General features: G+C 34.8%; 1 protein-coding gene across 4 annotated transcripts in view; it reads right to left on the bottom strand.

Annotated features, from left to right (window-relative positions):
• LOC132140060 (ras-specific guanine nucleotide-releasing factor RalGPS1-like) overlaps positions 1-21,640 on the bottom strand; it is a 124,583-nt gene that overhangs the window by 22,609 nt on the left and 80,334 nt on the right. For all 4 annotated transcript variants that reach the window (XM_059548850.1, XM_059548847.1, XM_059548848.1 and 1 more), the window contains exons 8-9: positions 1,672-1,809; positions 1,456-1,549 (exon numbers count right to left, since the gene is read on the bottom strand). In XM_059548850.1, coding sequence (XP_059404833.1) covers positions 1,456-1,549; positions 1,672-1,809 — 232 coding nt within the window. The remainder of the gene's footprint in view (positions 1-1,455; positions 1,550-1,671; positions 1,810-21,640) is intronic.

Genomic DNA, 21,640 nt, shown 5'->3' with positions numbered 1-21,640 from the left:
ATACTGTCTTTTTACTCGGAGAAGCAACCAACCGAACGTTACTCTACACTGCTCAAAACCTGCGTTCGAATTATCATTGACAAATAATTTTTAAGACTTTTTCAAACCCACAGATTTTAATTGCACAGACAAAAAAAAAAATAATAAATTGCACAGACTGAAATATCCTTCAAAATATCTTCTTGACTTTTATTGAATAGACACAAAAAGCACATGCATTTGCAATATGCAGTATCTTCTTTGGTGTTTTTTTTATAGATATGTATTGTTTGAAATATCCCTTTAACTCTGTTCTATGGAAGGCTTGTTTCCACAATCAGAAATTGAAGATAATAAAAAAGGTGACTTTTTACACAAAAGAAAATTGAGAATTGCAGGACATAAACAATAAAAATAAGAATAAGAATTGCAAAAAATAATTGTTACTTTTTCTTGCTATTTTTACGTTTCTCATAATTCTCGTAATTTTTTTCTCAGAATTTTTTTTTTTTTGCCACAGAATAAAAAATAAGGTCACAGCAAGTTTAAATCTCAAAATTAGGATATTTCTCCTCAGAATTGTGAATTTATATCTTGCAATTCAGTTATTTGTTTCTCAGAGTTGCAACACTTTCCAATTGATGAGATATAAATTCAGAATTGTGAGAAAAAAAAGTTGCAATTACCATTAAACCAGGGCAGACTGTGAGGTTTTGCCCAATATATGATCATAACCAATAACAGAATTCAAATCAACATAAAACAATTTAAACAACAATACAGCCAAAGAATTGTTGGATGCTGTTTTACATTTAAGTAAATAAGTAAGTAAATAAATAAATATTAGGGGTGTAACATTCACAAACATGATGTTTAGTACAAATTTAAACAACAGTGCTGGCACAGATTTTCTGGATGCTGTTGTACAAATAATACACGCTTTATGTTTCACCACCACCAAGTGAATTATATGATTTGGAACAACTGCATAATAAGGATTTATTTCTCATCTAACTGTTGGTTCCACCATGTGTTTGGCCTAAACCCTGCTGAGCAAACTCACAGAACACCCAGTGATTTTAATAAAAACACATTACATTTGTGTAAAACACTATTTAATGGCACAATCAAAACATCTAAAGGCGGGTACAGTTTCCCCACATTTATGTGATGACTATTCTGTTCATTGTGCCGACCACCCAAAAATCTAATCATGCTGTTGCTTGCCTATAAATGCAGTGACCTGTGAATTCCCTAGGGATGCCTAGGGATATCACCCGTCATATCGCCACCAGAAAAACACAAATGCAATCATCTGCCATTTCCTGTTTGCTAAGCATTAAATCATCTGAGCAACGGCTTGCCCTCGATTCGGGCCTCGGTGCCACGTGTCCTGCTAAAATCATCATGCCGTTTGAAGCAGGAGCTACGCTGTAAATACAGTCCCTTTGCATTTTACCTTTGAGACCTACTTACTTGAAATTGTCGTCTTCCACGAACTTCTGAAGCTCCTCGATGTAGCGAACAGACATCAAGTACTTCTGCACATGCCGGAGGGTCACGAGGTGATCTGTGAGGAGGAAGTCGAGGGTCAGATGTGTGCATGTCTATATACACAGGTGTCACTGAAATCTCCCTACAGATTTCACGACTAAATATCCCGCAAAGCTGACTGAGAGCTAATGAACTGACCGTATGTGCAGGACATCTGGAGGTCAGAGATCACGCGCAGGATGTTGTTCATCTGATTGGTTCTCTGCTGGGTCTCAATGATGCTGTCAGACGCAGGATAGGCCGAGTCGATGTAAATCATGTCCAGCAGGTAGATCCCTGGGAATTAGAAATGGAAGAGAGATGGACTGTAAGTATTAATGTTATTTATGGATTCACTGATATGGACATTTAAACTTATATAATAGTAATAATTTAATGACCCAGGATGATGACCCAGCTGACTGTACATTATCTGGCTTATTTAATGGCTACTATATATATAATTTTTCAAAATTATTTAAATCATTTACTTAAAATAAATAAATGTAATAATTGATTTGAAATGATTTAAATTTTAAAAATATCTATTATTTAAAAAATTATTATTTAGTAATTAATTGTTTATTAATTATTTATTTTAAATTATTTAATAGAATCTAAATAACTTTTAACAAATAAATGAGTACATTTTATTCATTTAAACAACGTTTTACAGTTCTCAGAACACTACTACATCTTGATACTGTATCTGTACAATCATCTGATAATACAGCAGAAATACTCTATTAACTTGTGATAAATTATTCCAAGTCGAATAAATAGATTGCGATAAAGCATAGCCACACACAGTAAACAGTGCATTACCTCAGTCAAGCTGGAATACACATGATAAGTACTGACTAACAAGATCCAGATATGTACTGCACGAACAAGTGAACACTATTAGCCTTAAATTATCCCGGAATGCATCTTGATTTAGAGGCGAGGCAGAAATTACACATCTGCACGGCATTTACAATTAGATCTTTTCTAATCTTCTATTTGATTTCAGCAAGTTGGTCAAAGAGTACTTAGTTTCTGAGAAGACAAGAGTCGCTTAAGTGAAGATCTGAGGCAGTCATGCTTGGGTCGTAAATAACACGACCCATGTGTATCTTTAACATCAGGGTGTTTGTGATGAAGACATGCTACTACAGTACACTGCATGTTCATACTCCTGCAGTATATTTGTACAGCACACACACTTCAGTATGAATTGAACACACTGATCTCTTAAAGAAATTCTCCAAACAAAAGATGCACTTCTTTTCACAATCTACTTTTTGTTGCATGCAAAATAACATCTAAAAACATATAGGAGCCCATTTCTACTGGATGAGAGAAATATTGTAATTACATCGTATATTATAATTACACTGAAAAAATGGTGCAGAAACAATTTCACTCGAACTGCTAGTAAATTTCACAAATTATAATTACAAAGAAACGTCAAGTTATGAATGAATTAAAAAAAATTGAAGTAGAAAACTAAAACAGTATTCTCTTGTAAAAAGTACTCCAATAAACTTTGTTTTATTTACCACTTCAATAAAACATTTTTTTTACAGTGTATGACATTTTTTTTTAATTAGTCATAATTATGAGATTAACACTGAAATTATTAAATGAATAGGTATAAATAAGAAATAAAAAGTCATTACTTTTGACTTAAGTGGAATTTTTTTTAATGATGTGTCATAATTATGATATTTAACTTTAAGTCATAATTATGACTCCTAATTTTGATTCATTTCATAATTAATTTTTTTTCATCTCCTAATTTTAATTATTTCATAATTGTGATGTCAAATTCAACAAATTCAACAATAATTATTACACAGTATTTTATAATTGCTTTTTAATTTCATAATTTTGATCTACAAAAGCATGTTTTTATAACATTCTGTCTATAGTATACAGTACAGTTAGTATATGTTTGGTGGAAAATAACACAGGACATGTACAGTAAGTGAGTATATGATGATAAAATATTCATTTTTGTTTGAATTATTCCTTTAAATAGATTAACTTCCATTATGAACTAAAACTATTAAACTGAAAGACAAACTACTGAGAGTTAATAAGAAGCACTGGAGTGACTGCAGAAGTTCAGTTGTGGAAAAAACGAAAAATCGGTTTCCATCCGAACAGCTGTGGTCTCTGGGAGTGAGAGCAGATGTTCAAGGCATCACAAAGCATGTGGCACTGTGGAGGTGATGGCATGGGATCGTGCAAACCATTTGATGGGTTTCGGTAATGCACACAAGCAGAGAGTCGGGGCCCCGCATCAAAACTGTGTTTCCTATGACAGATTTTTTCAGATAAAAAGGAACCAAGGAACCAGCCAATGAACAAACCAAAGAACCAAATCAATGAACCAAAGAAGCAACCAATGAACCAACCAACAAATGAACCATAGAACCAAGCAACGAACCAACCAGCCAATAAACCAACCAACAAATGAACCAAAGAACCAACCAACAAACCAAACAGCCAGTGAACGAATCAACAAATGAACCAAAGATCCAAACAACGAACAAACCAACAAATGAACCAAAACAACAAACAAATCAAAGAACCAACCAACAAATGAACCAAAGAACCAACCTATGAACCAATCAGCCAATAAACCAACCAACAAATGAACCAAAAAACTAATGAACCAAACAACCAACCAACAAAAAAATTAACCAAAGAACCAATGAACCAAACAGCCAGTGAATAAACCAACAAATGAATCAAAGAACCAAATAACGGATAAACCAAACAACGAACCAACCAACAAATGAACCAAAGAACCAATCAGTGAAACAACCAACAAATGAATAATTATAAAAACAAACAAACAAATGAACCAAAGAACCAACCAAGGAACCTATCAGCCAATGAATCAACCAACTAATGAACCAAAGAACCAAACATCGAATCAATTAACAAATGAACCAAAGAACTATCCAACCAACCAACAAATATACCAAAGAACCAGTCATTGAACAAACCAGCCAACAAACCAATTAACTAACCAACCAACCGAAGAACCATCGAATGAACTAACAAATGAACCAACCAATGAGTGAACCAACCAACCAACCATGAATGAACCAAGCAACCAAGCAATCTACCTACCTACAATCTATACATCTAGATTATACCTAATATATATCTAAATATACATATTTTAGATGACTAATTTTCTCAGTCATGCATTTGTGAATAACCTTTGCATTAATATTCCGTAAAGAGATTTCTTTGGACAGTCTTAGATGTGATTAAACATAAGGAAAGTTTATCTGATTCATGCAAAGGGGAAAAAGTGGCTGGTATTCTAGCAAATAAATGTTTCAATGAAAACCACATGGCTGGATTCATACTGAGAGAGGAAGTCCTCACAATCTAATAAAAGCATAAATCAGACTAACATATAAAACAAAGGCAAAAATCCTGCTCGTAACTGTGCAGTCAAACGGTGGTGCCCTGCTAGTGATTAGAAGAGCATTATTTGAGCACATGACTGGGAGGGTTAGTTTAATACGTCAGCTTATTTATGGTGCTCTGGATCAACTGCTCCAGGCTGCTTGTCCTCACCAAAACAGATGGAGATGTTTATCTAAATAATCACGTTTTTGTGCTGTAAACAAAACACATATTTAAATAAATGGCCCTTAGCAGTGGCAGAGCATGACGAATTCTATTAAATCATGCATTCACTTGAGCCAGAGACCACGAGAGGTGATATGTTACCATGAGTAAAATTATAATCCCAGACATAAGCAACAGTCACATCAGCCAGAGTAAAGACATATTTTTAATGAATGATAGATGGATAGATAAAAAGACAGACAGAAAAACATACAGGTAGATGCATAGATGGAACCATATTTTATAAATTGCATCTGCTTTGCCTTTAAGAGATGCAGATATTTTAAGTTAGTCCAAATACAGCAGTAATACATCAGAAACTTAACTGATGTAGATCAATGGTGAACACAACATCTCCACACATCCAGTTCAGTCTCACACAGTGCTGTCGACCAGCCTTGACACAATCTGACTCACTTTATGGCTTCATCCACATGATGACATCAGTGCTAAGCGCCACAATCAACATCACCGCCATTGTATTACCAGAAAATCTTGCAACACTTAATTTCCTATTTCCTTTTTCTTTCAGGGTGTTTTCAGCAGGTTTTGTGAGATTACCCTGAACGCTTGAGCTATAAATATAAAGATGGAAACTCAGTTTGACAGCATCGGATGAAGGTTGTGGGAAGGTATAGACATGTTGCCCAAGCAATTACAAACATCAAATTGGAGCTTACTGCTTGTCTTCTGCCTGGGGTGTGCGTTTTGTTTAAGGTCATCTTTTGTTTTTCCAGGAAAACCTGATAAAGGACTCACTGATGAGATGTTCAGACTAAACAGGATCAGGGTAAAGCTCTCCTGTGCCCTTAAAAGGCAGCAGTGTGGCATCTTACATAAGTGTTTTAAAGCACATGGTGAAAACCTGACAGATTGAACAGTACATCATCGTTTCTTCCTTCTATTGCAACATTCCCCATCCATGGACAGCACAGCTCTGCATCATGTGTTGTTCTTATTACACAATCGGAGAGGTCTGCCCAAAGAGACTGTGAAGCATGCTGAAGCAAAGTTCACAAAGTTGTGATTTGCTTCCAAGGCTGATCGTTCAACACAAACCAGATCTTTGCACATGCAACAAGCTCTGGATTTGTTCCACAGCTGTGAGAAACAGTCTTTTGTCTGATGTGTTTTATAGCTACACGTCTGCACAAATATGATGTCCGTCAAGTCTGGCTTGGATTGCTCCTCTTTACTCTGAGCATAATAATATACTCACTGACTATTTATGATGTTTAATCATACATGCATATTACAAATGAAATATCAAACTGTTAATTGCAATTATTCATGACAATTAATCATCAGCAAAAATTCAGTCTTTCAAACCAACACTAAAATACATAGATCACTGATAGAAAAGACAGTTTCGATGATTTATATGCACTGAAGCATCTTTAAACATGAATATTAAAACATGAAACGCAGTATGGAAGAGCTGGACAAAACTGCTGCCAGACAATGAGCTCAGACACACAAACCAATGTCACTTACTGAAAATAGCAACACTACTAACCTACTCTTCACTCAAAATTAAATATTAAAAAATATAAAAAAATATTTCTAAATAATAAATAGTAATCCTCACTGTACTGTACCAGATACGTTTAAAAATATGAAATATATACCTTTAGGGCAAAGTTTCACATTGACAAATTAAAATAATTATTTGTGAAATCTACTAGCAATCTCTGAGTGAATATTGTTTGAAAGTAAATCCAAATGTAGCAGTGTAATAACTTTGTACCTAATTTAAGGGTACATATAAAAGCAATTAAGGTAATAATACACATCTTTAGGACATAAAACGTTTTTCTTTTGAGGGCACTGCCACAAAAAGGTACGATTTGTTCATTTTGAGCCCTGTTTTGGAAGGAACAGTACCTTTTAAAACTCTGAATCACACACAGTTTAAGATGAGTGTACTTATGAAGAAATCCTGTATTCAATAGCTTCATAAATGCACATAAACTCCAACTGTGCCTGTGGCTTTTGGGAAAGACCTGCAGTGAATCAAAGAAATGTTTCACTGCAATCTAAGCAAAACCGGGCAGAAGGGATGTCATGTTATTCTCCGGTCAATTATCTTTAAGTGGGTCAATTTTATGGATGAGCATGAGCTCTTTCAGAATCCTTTTTCTTCAAGTGCAATTATCAGCTGTGTCTCACATCATATGCCAAGTCCCTGTGAACATCCTGATGAGGACAGAAAGAGAGCGATGAGCAGACATGTTTGGACTGGAGAGGATATGATGTAGTGGTTTGTTTTGAGGCTGTGCATCTCCATGTAAACATTCCAAATCTTATCAGATGAGTCACAAAACACATTTCTTGAACCAAATGGATTGAGAGGAACCATATTGTTCTTGTTAGAGTTACTTTCACCATGAACCTAACAAATAAACATAGTAGAGGTTCTCAGACACTCAATATATTGACATAAGTGTTTGATTTATGACTCAAGCATCCATAACATTCCTTTTATGGATTTATGGTTTATGGATTAAAGTTTTCTTATAATGCTGCTATGTGGTTTCTAGACAGTTCAGAGTACTTTTTACTGGCACAAGTGAAAGGTTTCACAGAAAAGATGGTAAATGAAAGATTTGGCATTAAGCCCTTTGGTGTGAAAGGTAAAATGTGGATCAGTGGCTGGGGAGAAGTTTTCTTGTAATATACCATCATCTAAAACAATGCGTTTCATTGAGCATATGACTGCATAAACTCAACGTGACGTCTGATCAGCATCTTATATAAGAAATACATCTCATGATTATTTATTGATTTTTAACTCAATTTTTGACTCAAAACATCTGTACAGATTTCAATATATACACTATTATTAAAACATTTTAGTTTAAAATTAATTATTCGGCAAACTTGCATTACATTGATCAAAAGTGACGGTAAAGACATTTATTATGTTGCAAAAGATTTCTATTTCAAATAAATGCCATTCTTTTTTACCTTTTTATTCATTATAGAAACCTGAACATTTTGTGTCACATAAAATCTTAATATTAAACAGAAAACTTAATTTTCAACTTTGATACTAATTAGAAAGCAGCAAATCAGCATATTAGAATGATTTCTGAAAGATTATGTGACACTGAAGACTAGAGTAATGATGCTAAAAATTCAGCTTTGCATCACAGCAATAAATTACATTTTACAATATATTTACATGGAAAACGTGAAATTTATTTTAAATGGTAATAATATTTCACAATAGTTCTGATTTTACTACTAAAAAATGCAGCCTTTGTGAGCATTTACAACATAATAACAGATCCAAACCTTTTGAATGTTAAAAGTATGCAGTCACCAATTACTGTTATTACGTCCTTTTATGGTGGCAAAACCGCAAGCAAATTATCATGCAAACTGCCCTTTAAAACATTTAAAGGTGCCATAGAATGCAAATGAATGTTAGAAATCAAGTTGTGTGGCTGAAGTGTATCAAAACAACTAGCTCATAATGCTAAAAAAATTTACTCCGTAATTGTTTTATAATACCTATAAATCATAAACTGTCTTTCCACACTAGCAGTTCCATATTTCTCACTACGACATCATACTCTGGGAAAGTCCTTCCATTTGTGATGCTGTCTGACCTATTAGCATATACACAGCACTGAGTGAGAAGCTGCAGTCCGTCATTACTGTTTTCTTGCTGTAGCTAATAGAGGTACAATGTCAGCACCAAAGAGCCATTAAAAGTGTTGTGATGCACTAACAAACATAGGAATCTCCATAGACCGCTGAGGACATGGTGGTTACATTTCATTTTCGAAAGGAAATGTCACCGAAAAAAAAAAAAGACGGTAAAGTCCTAGATGTTTGTGCTAACATTTTATGCCTGACTGCTTCACAAACGAGGGTTAGTTAAGTCCTGGAGTTGTGCAAAGATTGCTTCTGAAAGAGGGATCAATACCAATGCTTTGTGCGCAAACGTCTGGACTCCAGACAAAGTAAGCATCAAGCGTCATATTTTGTTTTCCATAAGAGATTCTTGGCTCTCTGTAAGGCTAATGTTGCTAAAGCTACCAATATCTCTGCCTGTTTTCACTGATGCTGCCTTCATTTGTTACCAGAATGATCGTGAATAGGAATGTGGTAGTTAAAAATTGCATTTGGAAGCAATGTGAGGTCAGTAACATGGCCACTACCAGTTAAACTGTAACACCGGTATGCCCACACTCCGCACTCTTCGCACTCTTCAAAAAAATTAACTGACCCCGCTATTGTAATAACTTAGTACTCAGAAACTAGATTGTTAACTGTATTTATTGAATGAACTAGAAAAAAAAACTATCGCGATTTCTTTGATCAATTTTGCAATTGTGACACACACCGATATGCTTTTACAGTCAAAAATGCATTCAGGATTAATTTGAAACATATTTCCAAAAGAAAACCAATTAGAGCTTCATCAAAAAGTTGTAACGTCTCTAGAACAGACATAAGTCAAAATTATCACTATAGTAAAGATTTAACAAAATGTACAGACTTACGGCAAAAAAAAAAAAAAAAAATCCTGTTTACTTTTTTGCCATGCATTGTTCATAGAGCTCATTAATTGTAGCGGTGCCTCAGGTGTTTGCAGTGTGTATACAGTATGTGTATGTGGTCAGCAGTGAGAGCGCATAAATATAACGCGAAAGCACATTAAAATAATGCACGAGCGCGAATCTCTCTGTTCGCACACAGATTTCCTTTGCTCTGTCACAAAACCAGACGTGCTTGCTCAGATACACGCTGCTCTGCGCGGAGAGAGTGTGCGCACTTAAAACGTATCTCCTCTCACTCAAACTGCATCCTGTGCACTCACAACTCTCTCTATGCTCATGTGTTAGATATTAATTATTTTAAATTAATTATTAATATATAATTTAAAATATTAAATTATTTTTTAATTATGTGTTAATTATTATTTATTTCTAGCCTTTTACCGCGTGCTGTGTGAACGCTCTGATCCGTTAACATTGGCAGAGAAAAAAGGCGCATCACAGACAGTGTGTGAACCTGGAGTTAGGCGTGTGCCCAGTCTGTTCTGTTCTCGCGCTAGGCGCAATGCATTCTGATTGGATCTGCGGGAGGCCAGGGCCGCGGAAAATCGTGCTATAAAGCGATTTAGAAATCACGCACGCTCAAATCGTGATTTTATGACGATTTCTTTTAATCGTACAGCCCTAGAATGGACTGGAAATTAAAAGAAAATAATTAGCGGCCCACTTGCAATACCGCGGACCACAGGTTGAAAACCACTGTTCTACATCAACGAAAGGTGGTGTACAGATATAACAGCATTGAAGGAGTTGTGTTGTCTTGATCTAGAAGCACTCTTCATCAACTGTACTCGCCGCGGGAGTTTTCTTTGTTTATTCATGTAAGAGTTTACATTCCACTGCAAGTGTGCGTGAACATGCCACTAAAACAGCTTGCTAATTAGATTGCAGACACAGAACAACAACACTCAGAATCTTTCATAATCTTTCTCGGGGTAATAAAGCAAACCTCACATGTGAACTGCCAAAATACAGACAGCATGTTACATGTCCTGCCAGGGACACTGTTACACCACAATAAATCACTATGTCCCACAGGCAGCTTTGGGGCTCTCTGATCACTGTCTGGTTCATCTTATACTGACCTACAGGCTAAAATCAGCTTAACCTGTAATAAGGACTGTGAAAAGATGGACTAATGAAGCAGGAAGGGATTTACAAGCCTGCTTAGACTGCACTGACTGGGGGGTTTTTGAAGCTGTTGTAACGGATCTGGACGAGCTCACGGATTCTGTAACATCATATATCACTTTCTGTGAGGATATGTGCATCGCTACCAGGACTTATTTAACTTGCAACAACGACAAGTTCAGTGAAAAGGTTCAGGTACAGTGCAAACTCAGATACCTCCATCAGGCCAAAGAAAATGTATACAGGAATGGGGAGAGAGTCTTGTATAAACAAGCCAAAAACACACTGACAAAGAAGATCAGAGAGGCTATGAGGAATTACTCTAAGAGAGCTGAAAAAAAGTCATTGACCATACATCAGTGTGGAAAGGACTGAAAGACATCACTAACTATAAGACACCACCCCCAGCCCTGTGAAGAATCAACAACTGGCCAACGATTTTAATGTTTTATTGCAGGTTTGAAAAACCCATGGACACAAAATTTGAGCCAAGAGGACTGAGCTCTGCCAAATGTCCATTCCAGACCGCAGCATTTACCTGACACAATGGTCAACAGTCAACACTTTAAAGTCAACACTTTAAAACAGTCAACAGGAAAACTGATTGACGGGAAGTAGAAAATGAAAAAACAGGGAGAGAGAACAGACGGTGATGAGTAAAACAGACAATGAACAGGCGTCATGTGTGTGTTCAGTCCAACACATGCTCCATTTCACATCATTGAAGTGATATTCATTCAAATATGAACATTCTGTTATTATTTATGCTTACATGTGTCATACAAGAACATTAATAAGCAGAACAAAGAATGACATTTGAGAGCTGCAGCACAGAGGAAGATCTGCAGTCAACAGCAACTTAGATGTCAGTCTGTTATGAAAGGTGTTGAAAAACTATTATTTTAGGTGTGGATATATAAATGCATATATAAATTTTATACAATGAAAAAAAAAAAGTTTTGTAATTTTGTCTTGTTTTTCAGTTAAAATATCTAAAAATCCTTAAAATAACAAATATGACTAAAGATGTAAAGCATAAGATATTACAACTGTATTTTATCTTAAGGCATTGGTAGATTCTAAACGTTTTTTAATGTTAATATGTAAAGTGTAAGACAAAATAAATCTGTATTAAAGCTAAATTGTCTAAAAAACATCTTATTCAGTGTTTCTTCCTTAGTAAATTGCTGGATCTAACTATAAACAGACTAACTGCAAATTTAATAAATGTTCCTGGCTTTAATAAGCATAATTTATGAACAAGGGGGAAAGTCATATGCAGTAACTAACGTTGCTTGCAACAAAGGTCATGCAAGTAGGGTAAAATAACATTAATGTTACTTTTCCCCACTCGCATGGCATTTATTGCATGCGTTTCGCGATCTAATTAAATTCTGATGAATACAATGAAATCACATTATCTCTTACATTATATCTTTGAAACATCACAGAATAGCAACAGCTGTTAGCTTCATAACTAAGTGAAATGCTAGTTCCAGACACATAATCAAGCAAAACAACCTACAGGACCAACCTTCACTCTGATTTGATCACTTTGTCTAATTCTGTCCCTGATATAAATAGCTCTATGGGAACATACTATTTATGATTAATGACAAATACTCACACTGAATGTTCATTCTCAATATGAGTAGATCAGCAGAATGCAGTGAGAATCATGTACAATCAAACATTAGATGAGTCAGTGGCGGAGTGATTAGTCTTCTTGTTGTGCTTCAGTCATTTTTCCAAAACTTACTGACTTTGCTCACACAGAGTACTGGATATGAAAATGCTTCAAATCATATACTTCAAAATGTCAGAAATTGGGCTATATTATCACCAAATATTGGATTTGGTCTATTTATTAACTTGTTTTCTTTTATTTAGCAGAGGTTTTGTATTTCTGAACTGAACATAGGCATCACTGATTTGAGCTAATGCATTTGAATGAATATTGCCAAAATGATCCACAAATGATGCTTTTTTCACACAAAAAAACTTGCAACCTTTGAATATTGAGATATTTACAAGCAATTTTAAAAAGACCAGTCATTTTTGAATGGATCTTCAGGGTTTTCAGGGTTAATTGCTCAATGTATCTGCTCATTTAAATGTTCACGGTGACTAATTTAGACAAGGATAAAAAAGTGAAAATGAAATCTCTATTCAGTCACTGAAGCACAGTGAGGGTCACCAGCAGCACATGTCAATCACCAAACAAATCTCAAATCCTTTAAAATAACTAAAGGAAGTCATAATCTTGAGAAAGAAGTAAAAAATGTAATTTCTTCATCAGCACAGTAAGGGCTCTTAAAAATGAATTACTGGGACAATAAATGGCGGATTTTATAACGGTCAACATTAATATTGTAACTAAAGACTAAAAATCTAAAAACACCACAACGACTACTTTATGCATTGTAAAAGCTGGCATAATTCTCAATAATTTTACAGTTTAGCCGCACAGCTGCATGCACTATCATCCCAAAACTATTTAGTCAAAATACGACAATGAAACATCATCATGTTCTCAACATGCACACTTCATTAACGCTAATCCGTATAACGTTGCATGCAGTCATTCCTCCGCTGGGAAAAAGTGTGTTAATGACAAGCCATGTAAACTCGGCTCTGCAGGCCGCTCCAAAAGATCGGCTTCTAATTGTTGTACATTTGTGCTTGATTTTTATAACCATACACAGATCAGCGCTCAGTGCTTCCAGCTGGACGTCCCACAGAGGGGTTAAGGTAGATCTGACCGTGCGTTTATAGTGGTTAGTCTGGAGGGAAGGAGGACTCGTGGGACTGTAGTGGGAATTGTGTAACATCAGCTGACAGCTGTTGGGATTTGTGGCCGGCAGCTTTGGGCCTGTAAGAATTCAGCTCATCACACTTAATTCAATATTACTATCAGAAAAACTAAAAGATTCACCCGGAGCAGCAGCCAACACAAGCTAAACTACATGTACTCATACTCACTTTGTAGTAATGAATGCAAGACACTGACAGAAAAAAAGAGGATTCAAATTGGCATACTGGATTCAGATACTTTGTTTTTGCAGTCGAAACAACTGAGACAAAAAAAAAGTATAAAATCTTTATAAATCTGACATTTGTATGAGGCTTGAAATCTATGGAAGCTTAAAAAAGGTAATTGTGACTTTTATTTCAAGAAAAAAATACTTTATATTTCACAATTCTGACTGTTTTCTTGCAATTCTGAGTTTACATCTCACTTTTCGGACTTTTTTTCTTGCAATTCTGGGGAAAAAAATAATTGGGAGGGAAAAGGTCAGTATTGAGAGATTAAAAGATGCAATTACCTTTTTTTTTTATTCTGACGCAAAATGAAATTAACTATGGTTGCAACTGAGAGATTATATTTCACAAATCAGATGATTTTCTTTTTTCAGAACTGTGAGATATAAACTGAATAGTGAGAAAAAATCTAATTGCAAGATAAAAAATTGCAATTACCTTTTACATTTTTGTTAATTGTAAATACGTTTTCATAGAGATGTGTGCTGTTTAAAACTAGATTTTTAATTATTTATTTTTTTGTCATTTGGGATGTGACCACTCAATCTTAAAGACACTAAAAAAATCATGAATCTTCATTCCCTTTTTACAAGTTACTGATATCTAATGCACATGCATGAATGTGTAATATGGTAAAGTCTCTGATGCTTGTGTCGTCTCAAGTACTTTTGATTAGAAACAGCAATGACAGACACCAGCAGAAGCAAAGTCTCTTTTTTTCTGCACCGATAACAGTTTTTATTGTTTTGCATTGTCTCCACTGACATTTATTCCCGCTTAGATACTTTAAACCACTTTAAAAGTCTTTAAAGAGCACCCGTCTGGTCCCGGTCTTTAATCCAATGTGAAAATACAATAACAATCTGAAATTAACTCGGCAAGCCTGCCTGTTTGTTAATGGTGTGAAAACCATCTAAGCCTGATGTCACGATTTCATCACTTGCACAATAGCAGTCAGTCCTAAAGACTGTGCAGTCTAATTATGCTTTATTCCTCAACAAAACAAAGTTGCTTTTTTATCTATGCGTACAGGTGTGTGCATTGAGGCAGAACAGTGATACGCTGCCGATTACCACGATGACAAGTTACAGCAGACAGACTGCGTGTTACGGCTCTACAGGGGAGGGAAGGAGAGCGAGATGTTTGAGGTAATAAGTCTGAGCTGTCAGGTGAATGTTTGAGTGTGTGTTACAAGGGTCAAGGGTGCAAAACCGCTCTGGAAAAGTCAACAGCACAACTGTCGACTCTACACAACCCTTTGTGCCCAAGAGCCTGTGATCAGCCGCCTGGAGCAAGATACAAAAACAAACAAATTAACCCAGAAAACCCACATGCACTCAATTAGCCTGGCATGTGGAGCCAAATGAGCCGAGAGGCATGCAATTTTATTCCAGTTTGAAGGCATAATGGACATGGTCTGATCTCTCGAGTGTTTCTAGCATCAAGGACATCAGTGTTCAATGAAGATGGATATAATAAAAGGTCTGCTTGGGCTCATGCTCAGCTAATTAGCTGACATCATGCTTGGATGGTTTTCTCGCCATTACAAAACAAGCGGCACAGTAGCAAGCGCTAAATAAAGAGCCAAAGGTAATTTCAGGTGGTTAAACTTGATTTTCACACTGAATAAAAGACGAAGATCTGATTGCTGGCGTGAGAGACAACCAGCTAGCTTCCAGGTCTACTTGGTAGGAGTTTCACGGTGCTTTTCACACTATGAGCACCATTAGACGACTGGGACTCCAATAAAAATAAAGCGAGTATGATGGTCTGAGCACATGGAAGGAATTGAGGAAAGACGGTCCTCAAAAACCAGAGGCAACTCAACTCATAAAACAAGTCCCTTGAGTGTTCACTATTAAAAACTACATATATCTGAGTGAAAAGCCAAGCTCACAGTCAAAACATAAAGATTTAATCGCTGAGCAAGAATATGTACGCTGTGTCTAATGTGCAGACAGTACAGTATGTTTGTACACGTTGCTTTATGGTCTCAGATCACGCTGGAAGATTATTGTACATAAAACATTAGAAATGTTCATTACAATCTCCGGTCAAGACAGTCACTTACTGTTTAGATCCGGGCTTGTCAGTCAAACCTCTGAGAAGTAAAATATCTACTGATTTCAAGGTTATTTCAATCATTTTTTGAGATGCATTTGCATGTTCATGATTCTCTGATGTTGATTACTGGTCACATGACATGCAAGTGAACAGACAAAATATATTTAACCTTGATTTATATATTTACTATTAAAACATTTCTCATTTTTGTTTAATTTGTTGAAGTACATACTAAATTATACAGACGTTTATTTTTTTTTTTTAATAAAATCTAAATAAAAACACTTGGGTAAGGGATAAATGTGTATGTCCTCAATGGGATAATTGCAAAGTCTAAATGTATTTATTTATTGTATTTAATTAGTGTTCGACTGGACACACAGGATCTTTTTTTAGATTTTCTTGGATGGTTTGTATGCAGAGAAACTGTATTTTAAGACTGACCATCTCACTCTTAACTCGTCTATTAAAAAAACTCTCATTGTATGTCCACAATTTGGTGAAAAATGCAGGAATAAATGAATTCAAAAAGGACAACATTTCGGTCTACCACTTGATCCAAACAATGCTGAATCTTCGTATGAAATAAGCAGTTGTAGGCCACGACTAAGAAAGCTGGCCTGAGTGTTTTGAGAGACTGAACTTCATCATGAAAAGAGTGTGAGAAAGAGAAGAAGAACACAGAAAGCAGCTCATTAGCATGTGTGTGTACACACTGCTGTTTTACAAGCGTCTGTGATCAGAGGTCACAGGGACAAATAAAGGTTTCTCTTCGGCTCTGACATTCCTCCACAGTGTCCTGATGACAGTGTGACGTCTTCCTTTTTCTGTACTTCCGTTTATAAAGAAGAAGGACGTCACAAATAATGCCTCATGGGGTCAATTAATCTACAAACCTGTAGAATAACTAAGAAAGTCAAACAGGTTTTATATATATATTACAGTAAAAACAACAATACTGTGAAATATTATTGCAATCTAAATGAACAGTTTTCTATGTGAATATACTTTTAATTGTAATCAGCATCAATGCTCCAATCTCACATGATCTTCAAAAATCATTCTAATATGCTGATTTGATGCTCAAGAAACATTTCTGATTATTATAAATGTTGAAAACGGTTGTTCTGATTAATATTTTTGTGGAAACGGTGATACATTTTATTTTATTCAGGATTCGTTGATGAACAGAAAAAACTGCATTTATTTGAAATAGAAATCTTTTTTTACACTATAAATGCCTTTACTCTCACATTTGATCAATTTAACGTGTCCTTGATAAACAAAAAAAAAGTATTAATTTTAATCTTACTGGCCCCAAAGTTTTGAACAGTAGACTTTTTTCATTGCTCAGTAATTTAAATCAAAACATTTTTGGTAAATTGAATTAAACCTTAAATAAAATGTAATTAAAATATAAATATTGAAAAAAAAAAAAATTCAGACTAACTGAAAAATATTGAAGTTGAAGTTTACGCTGAAGTACTAAACAAATAGAAATTAAATGAATAATAAAAATGTAATAATAATAATAATAATATTTTATATATATATACATATATACATACTGTATATATATAAAATGTAAAATATTTAGAAATAAAATTAAAATAATACAACATCAATAGCACATAATAACTATAAATAAAAAATATGGTTCAATAAAAATATAACACATTTTTAATAAAAACTCAAAAATAACTAAATTTAAGATATTCAGCATATAAATGATACTAAAATAACACAGGATGATACAGTCACACAGGTTAACTATTTACAATAATGATGGGATGAGATGAGACTTTTCAAGAGGACATTAAGCAGCTCTCCCTTTACCCCTGTGGTCCCGTGTGGACCACCAACACTAATCACTTCTCGTTAGGTGAGGGGCTAAACTACACATCTCTGAAACAGACCCCAAACACTGATCCACAACATTAAAAGGAAAAAGAAATTATGACATGTCCGTTTCTCAGAGTGATTTCCTAAACGTTTCTTGATTTACTGTAAGTCTGAGCTCTTACCTCATCCCGTTTTACAGCTGAGGCTAAAACAGCGTCTGCTGCCAAATTATGATCCCATCCGCAGAACATCGAAGGAAAAGCTGCGCAGTCCAACGCTTGAAGTGATGCCTAAGCTTCCCATCACAGCCTGTGCTACAAGCACGTACTGAGTTCAACCTTATTTATTACTGACAGGAACAGAAAACAGGGAAACAATGGCAAAGACAACACGATTTGTTCTTTTGCATGCAAAAACAACTTTATTTTCTTTCATGGAAGACAAGATCACATGCTTTGCAGACACTTTCTATACAAAGAAAGCTCTAAAAATAAAATGTATTTTATTTTTTACACATTTTATAATAATATCATGTCAGTCTTTCCATTAGCAGAAAATGTAGCATGGCATCACTTGTTGACCGGTGGATCCTCTGCAGTGAATGGGTGCCGTCAGAATGAGAGTTGAAGTTCAAAAGTCTTAATGATGGATTTGTTTCTTATAAACACACAGCTTTTCTCTTCTCAAGACATTAACTGATGGACTGAAGTGCTGTGGATTATTGTGATGTTTTTATCAGCTGTTTGGACTCTCATTCTGACGGCACCCATTCACTGCAGAGGATCCATTGATGAGCAAGTGATGCAATGCTACATTTCTCCAAATCTGATGAAGAAACAAACTCATCTACATCTTGGATGACCTAAGGGGGAGTACATTTTCCGCAATTTTAGATTTTTAGGTGAATTATTTCTTTAAAAGCTTTTGTGTGGCCCAAAACAGCGTGAGACAGATTTACTGCAGACACGCCATGTGCTGCTGTTTTCACCAACAGATTTACACCGAACAAAGTGAGGACATAGTGAAAAGCCGGTTCAAATTGCAAGTGACTCCCAGGAGTTGAGCTCAGCCGTGGAATTTCAACATAAACCTCTTCATGTTGAAATACACCATGCACTGTCCTTCATCACAAACCGAGGTTTTCCTGAGCACCGGGCGGATTGTGATCTTGCTTATTGAGGCTTAAAATGCTATTGTTGAAATAATAATAATGATGATGATTATTATTGTTGTTGTTATTGTCATTTATAGTAATAATAAAATGGTTACTAATTATTTATATACATTATTATTTTATCAATATAATTTTAATTGTTAAATATAATTACTTTTTAATAATAATATTACCAATTAATAGCATAAATTATTATTTTTTCATTATTTTAGGTATTAATATACGTAACTTAAAAATAATTTATTTTAATATAAATTAAAAAGTAATTATTTATTATAATAATAATAATAATCTAATTTAATTAGAATTGAGAGTCAGAAATATCCACTTTATAAACTTTTGATGCATGTGTAATGCCTTATAATGCAACTTAAACATTTTAGGTTTTATTGTGAACTGTAAACAATTACAATAAATTATATTTCACAATAAAATATATTAATCATTAAAATAACCATCCACCTATTTTTCGGTTACACCTTTTAAGAATATAATGCATTATAGACAAGTCCAGCATCAGAAATAATTTATATAATAATCCATTATAATGCATCATACTCTTTAAATTAAGGAACAAAAAAGGCAAGAATACTTTAATAAAGCATGATATATACAAGCTTTACAGGAATAAATGAGGTTGAAATGCCAAATGATGACAGCAGCTGCTCTTTTGTACAGTTGTAATGTGACCGCAGCTCAAACAGACAGTCAAGAAAAGAGAGGCATTCCTGCTGACCACTTCCCAGGAATCCCAAGCAGCGAGGAACAATGTGCTGATGCAGACACAGCCGGTCACAAGATTCAGCATTAAGACGGACATAATGAAGACCGCATCGCAGGCCGTGATGGGCATTTCTCTGAAACACAGCAACATGCTTCTCCTGGAAGAGCTTTTCTAGTTCAGTAGAGTACATCACCTCTCTACATCCTCCTCTATTATTTGGCTCACCTGTGTGTCCCATCAATCAGAACCATAAACCTTCATGGGTTCTTTTACAAGTTCTACATACTGGACTCTACAAGCGTACAGATCAGCTAAACATACAATGATACAGAACTAAATATGCAGACAAAATTAAAAAATATAATCCACCAAATAGAAATCTAACAAACACCTTTAGTCATTTGCAGTAAAGACATCTTACTCTCTTTACTATGTTTTGTGCATTACTGTACATGTTGTCATTTTGAAGCAACATCAATATCTATGGTAATATCCTAAACTGTGAAATTATCATAAAAACGATTAAACAACATTTCAGTTCAAATAAAATTATTTTCGACAAAACCAAAACGTTTTATAAAATAACAAACATCACATTTCAACCTAACAAAATATTGTTTATGATATATATAACTGGTCAGAAAAAAAAAATATGCTGAATGAATATGCAGAGTCACTCTCTGACAATAGGTGGCGCTTATGGAAAAGCAGAATGCAGTTGTTCATCTTGTGTTGTCACGGTACCAAAATTTCAGTATTCGGTACCGATACCAGTGAAAATCCATGGTTCCAATTTCGGTATCAAAGCAAAACACAAAAATATGCTAATTAAAAAACAAAAAACATTTTATCACTAAAAATAATGCCATTCTTTATACTTATTAACAATTGTGTTTAAAGTTTTTATACAAGTAATATAATTATGAAAATCAGTAAACAAGTTTCACCCATATTTAATTTGTCTTTTAATTAAAGACATTTAAACACATTTTATTTTTTGGTAAATAAAGGGGATTTGCTATTAAAATTAAAACATGGAAGAAATATTGTGTGATTTATTTCTTTAAAAAAGAAAGTTTTATACATTTTTTCAACAATAGTAGCAGTATCACATACATTTTACTAAATAATAGTAATATTTCGAGCACAATGCCTTTATGTAAAAATGAACTTTTATTTTGACGGGTTACCGTGAATACCTTTAAATTGACACTGGTTTTACTCAAATGAAATGGTAAAATGCTTGTGAATTGACTCAGAACAGTTCTGATGATGTTGTTTATGTATTTATGTCCTCATTGAGACGGCAGATGCTGAAATTTCTGCAAGCGTCACGCGCTTCAGTCTATGTAGTAAACAAATTCATTCATTCACACAGAGACGCGCAGAACATGCAGGATTCAGATTTCAACCAACTTTTGTGGCTTAACATTTACAGATACTGGTCCATATGGAGATTTGATTTGATTAATTTATGCTAACTTTGACAAATTCCGTGACCGTCTATATTAAAATGTACGTTTAATTTTCATGACTGGATTTTGAGATTCCGTCCTCGTTTTCTGCTTCATGGAAATCATAGCGATGTATGCGTCAAGAACCGGGCTGACCGGGTACTCAGTACTACCGGTACTTAAAGAAACCTGGTACAGTCACATTTCAATTTTTTTAGTACCGACTTGGTACCGAAGTACCGGGTCTTTTGACAACACTCGGTTCATCTGAACACAAGGCAGTGATACGCTTATAAACTGCTATATCAGGCATCATATGGATATAAGATTAGAAAAACATGGCATCAAATCCTTTCTCAAGTCAGTTCGCAAGAGGTTATTTATTAATAAAACCAAATAAAAACTTGACATGAATGGCCTCTTTAGAAGTCAGAACAGCGCATATAACTGTATAATTGGCAACAAATTTGCAGGTATGGAACTAACCGGG

Source organism: Carassius carassius, chromosome 4 (genome assembly GCF_963082965.1).
Source record: "Carassius carassius chromosome 4, fCarCar2.1, whole genome shotgun sequence".
Taxonomy (NCBI): domain Eukaryota; kingdom Metazoa; phylum Chordata; class Actinopteri; order Cypriniformes; family Cyprinidae; genus Carassius; species Carassius carassius.
This window is presented reverse-complemented; position numbering and strand designations above follow the sequence as displayed.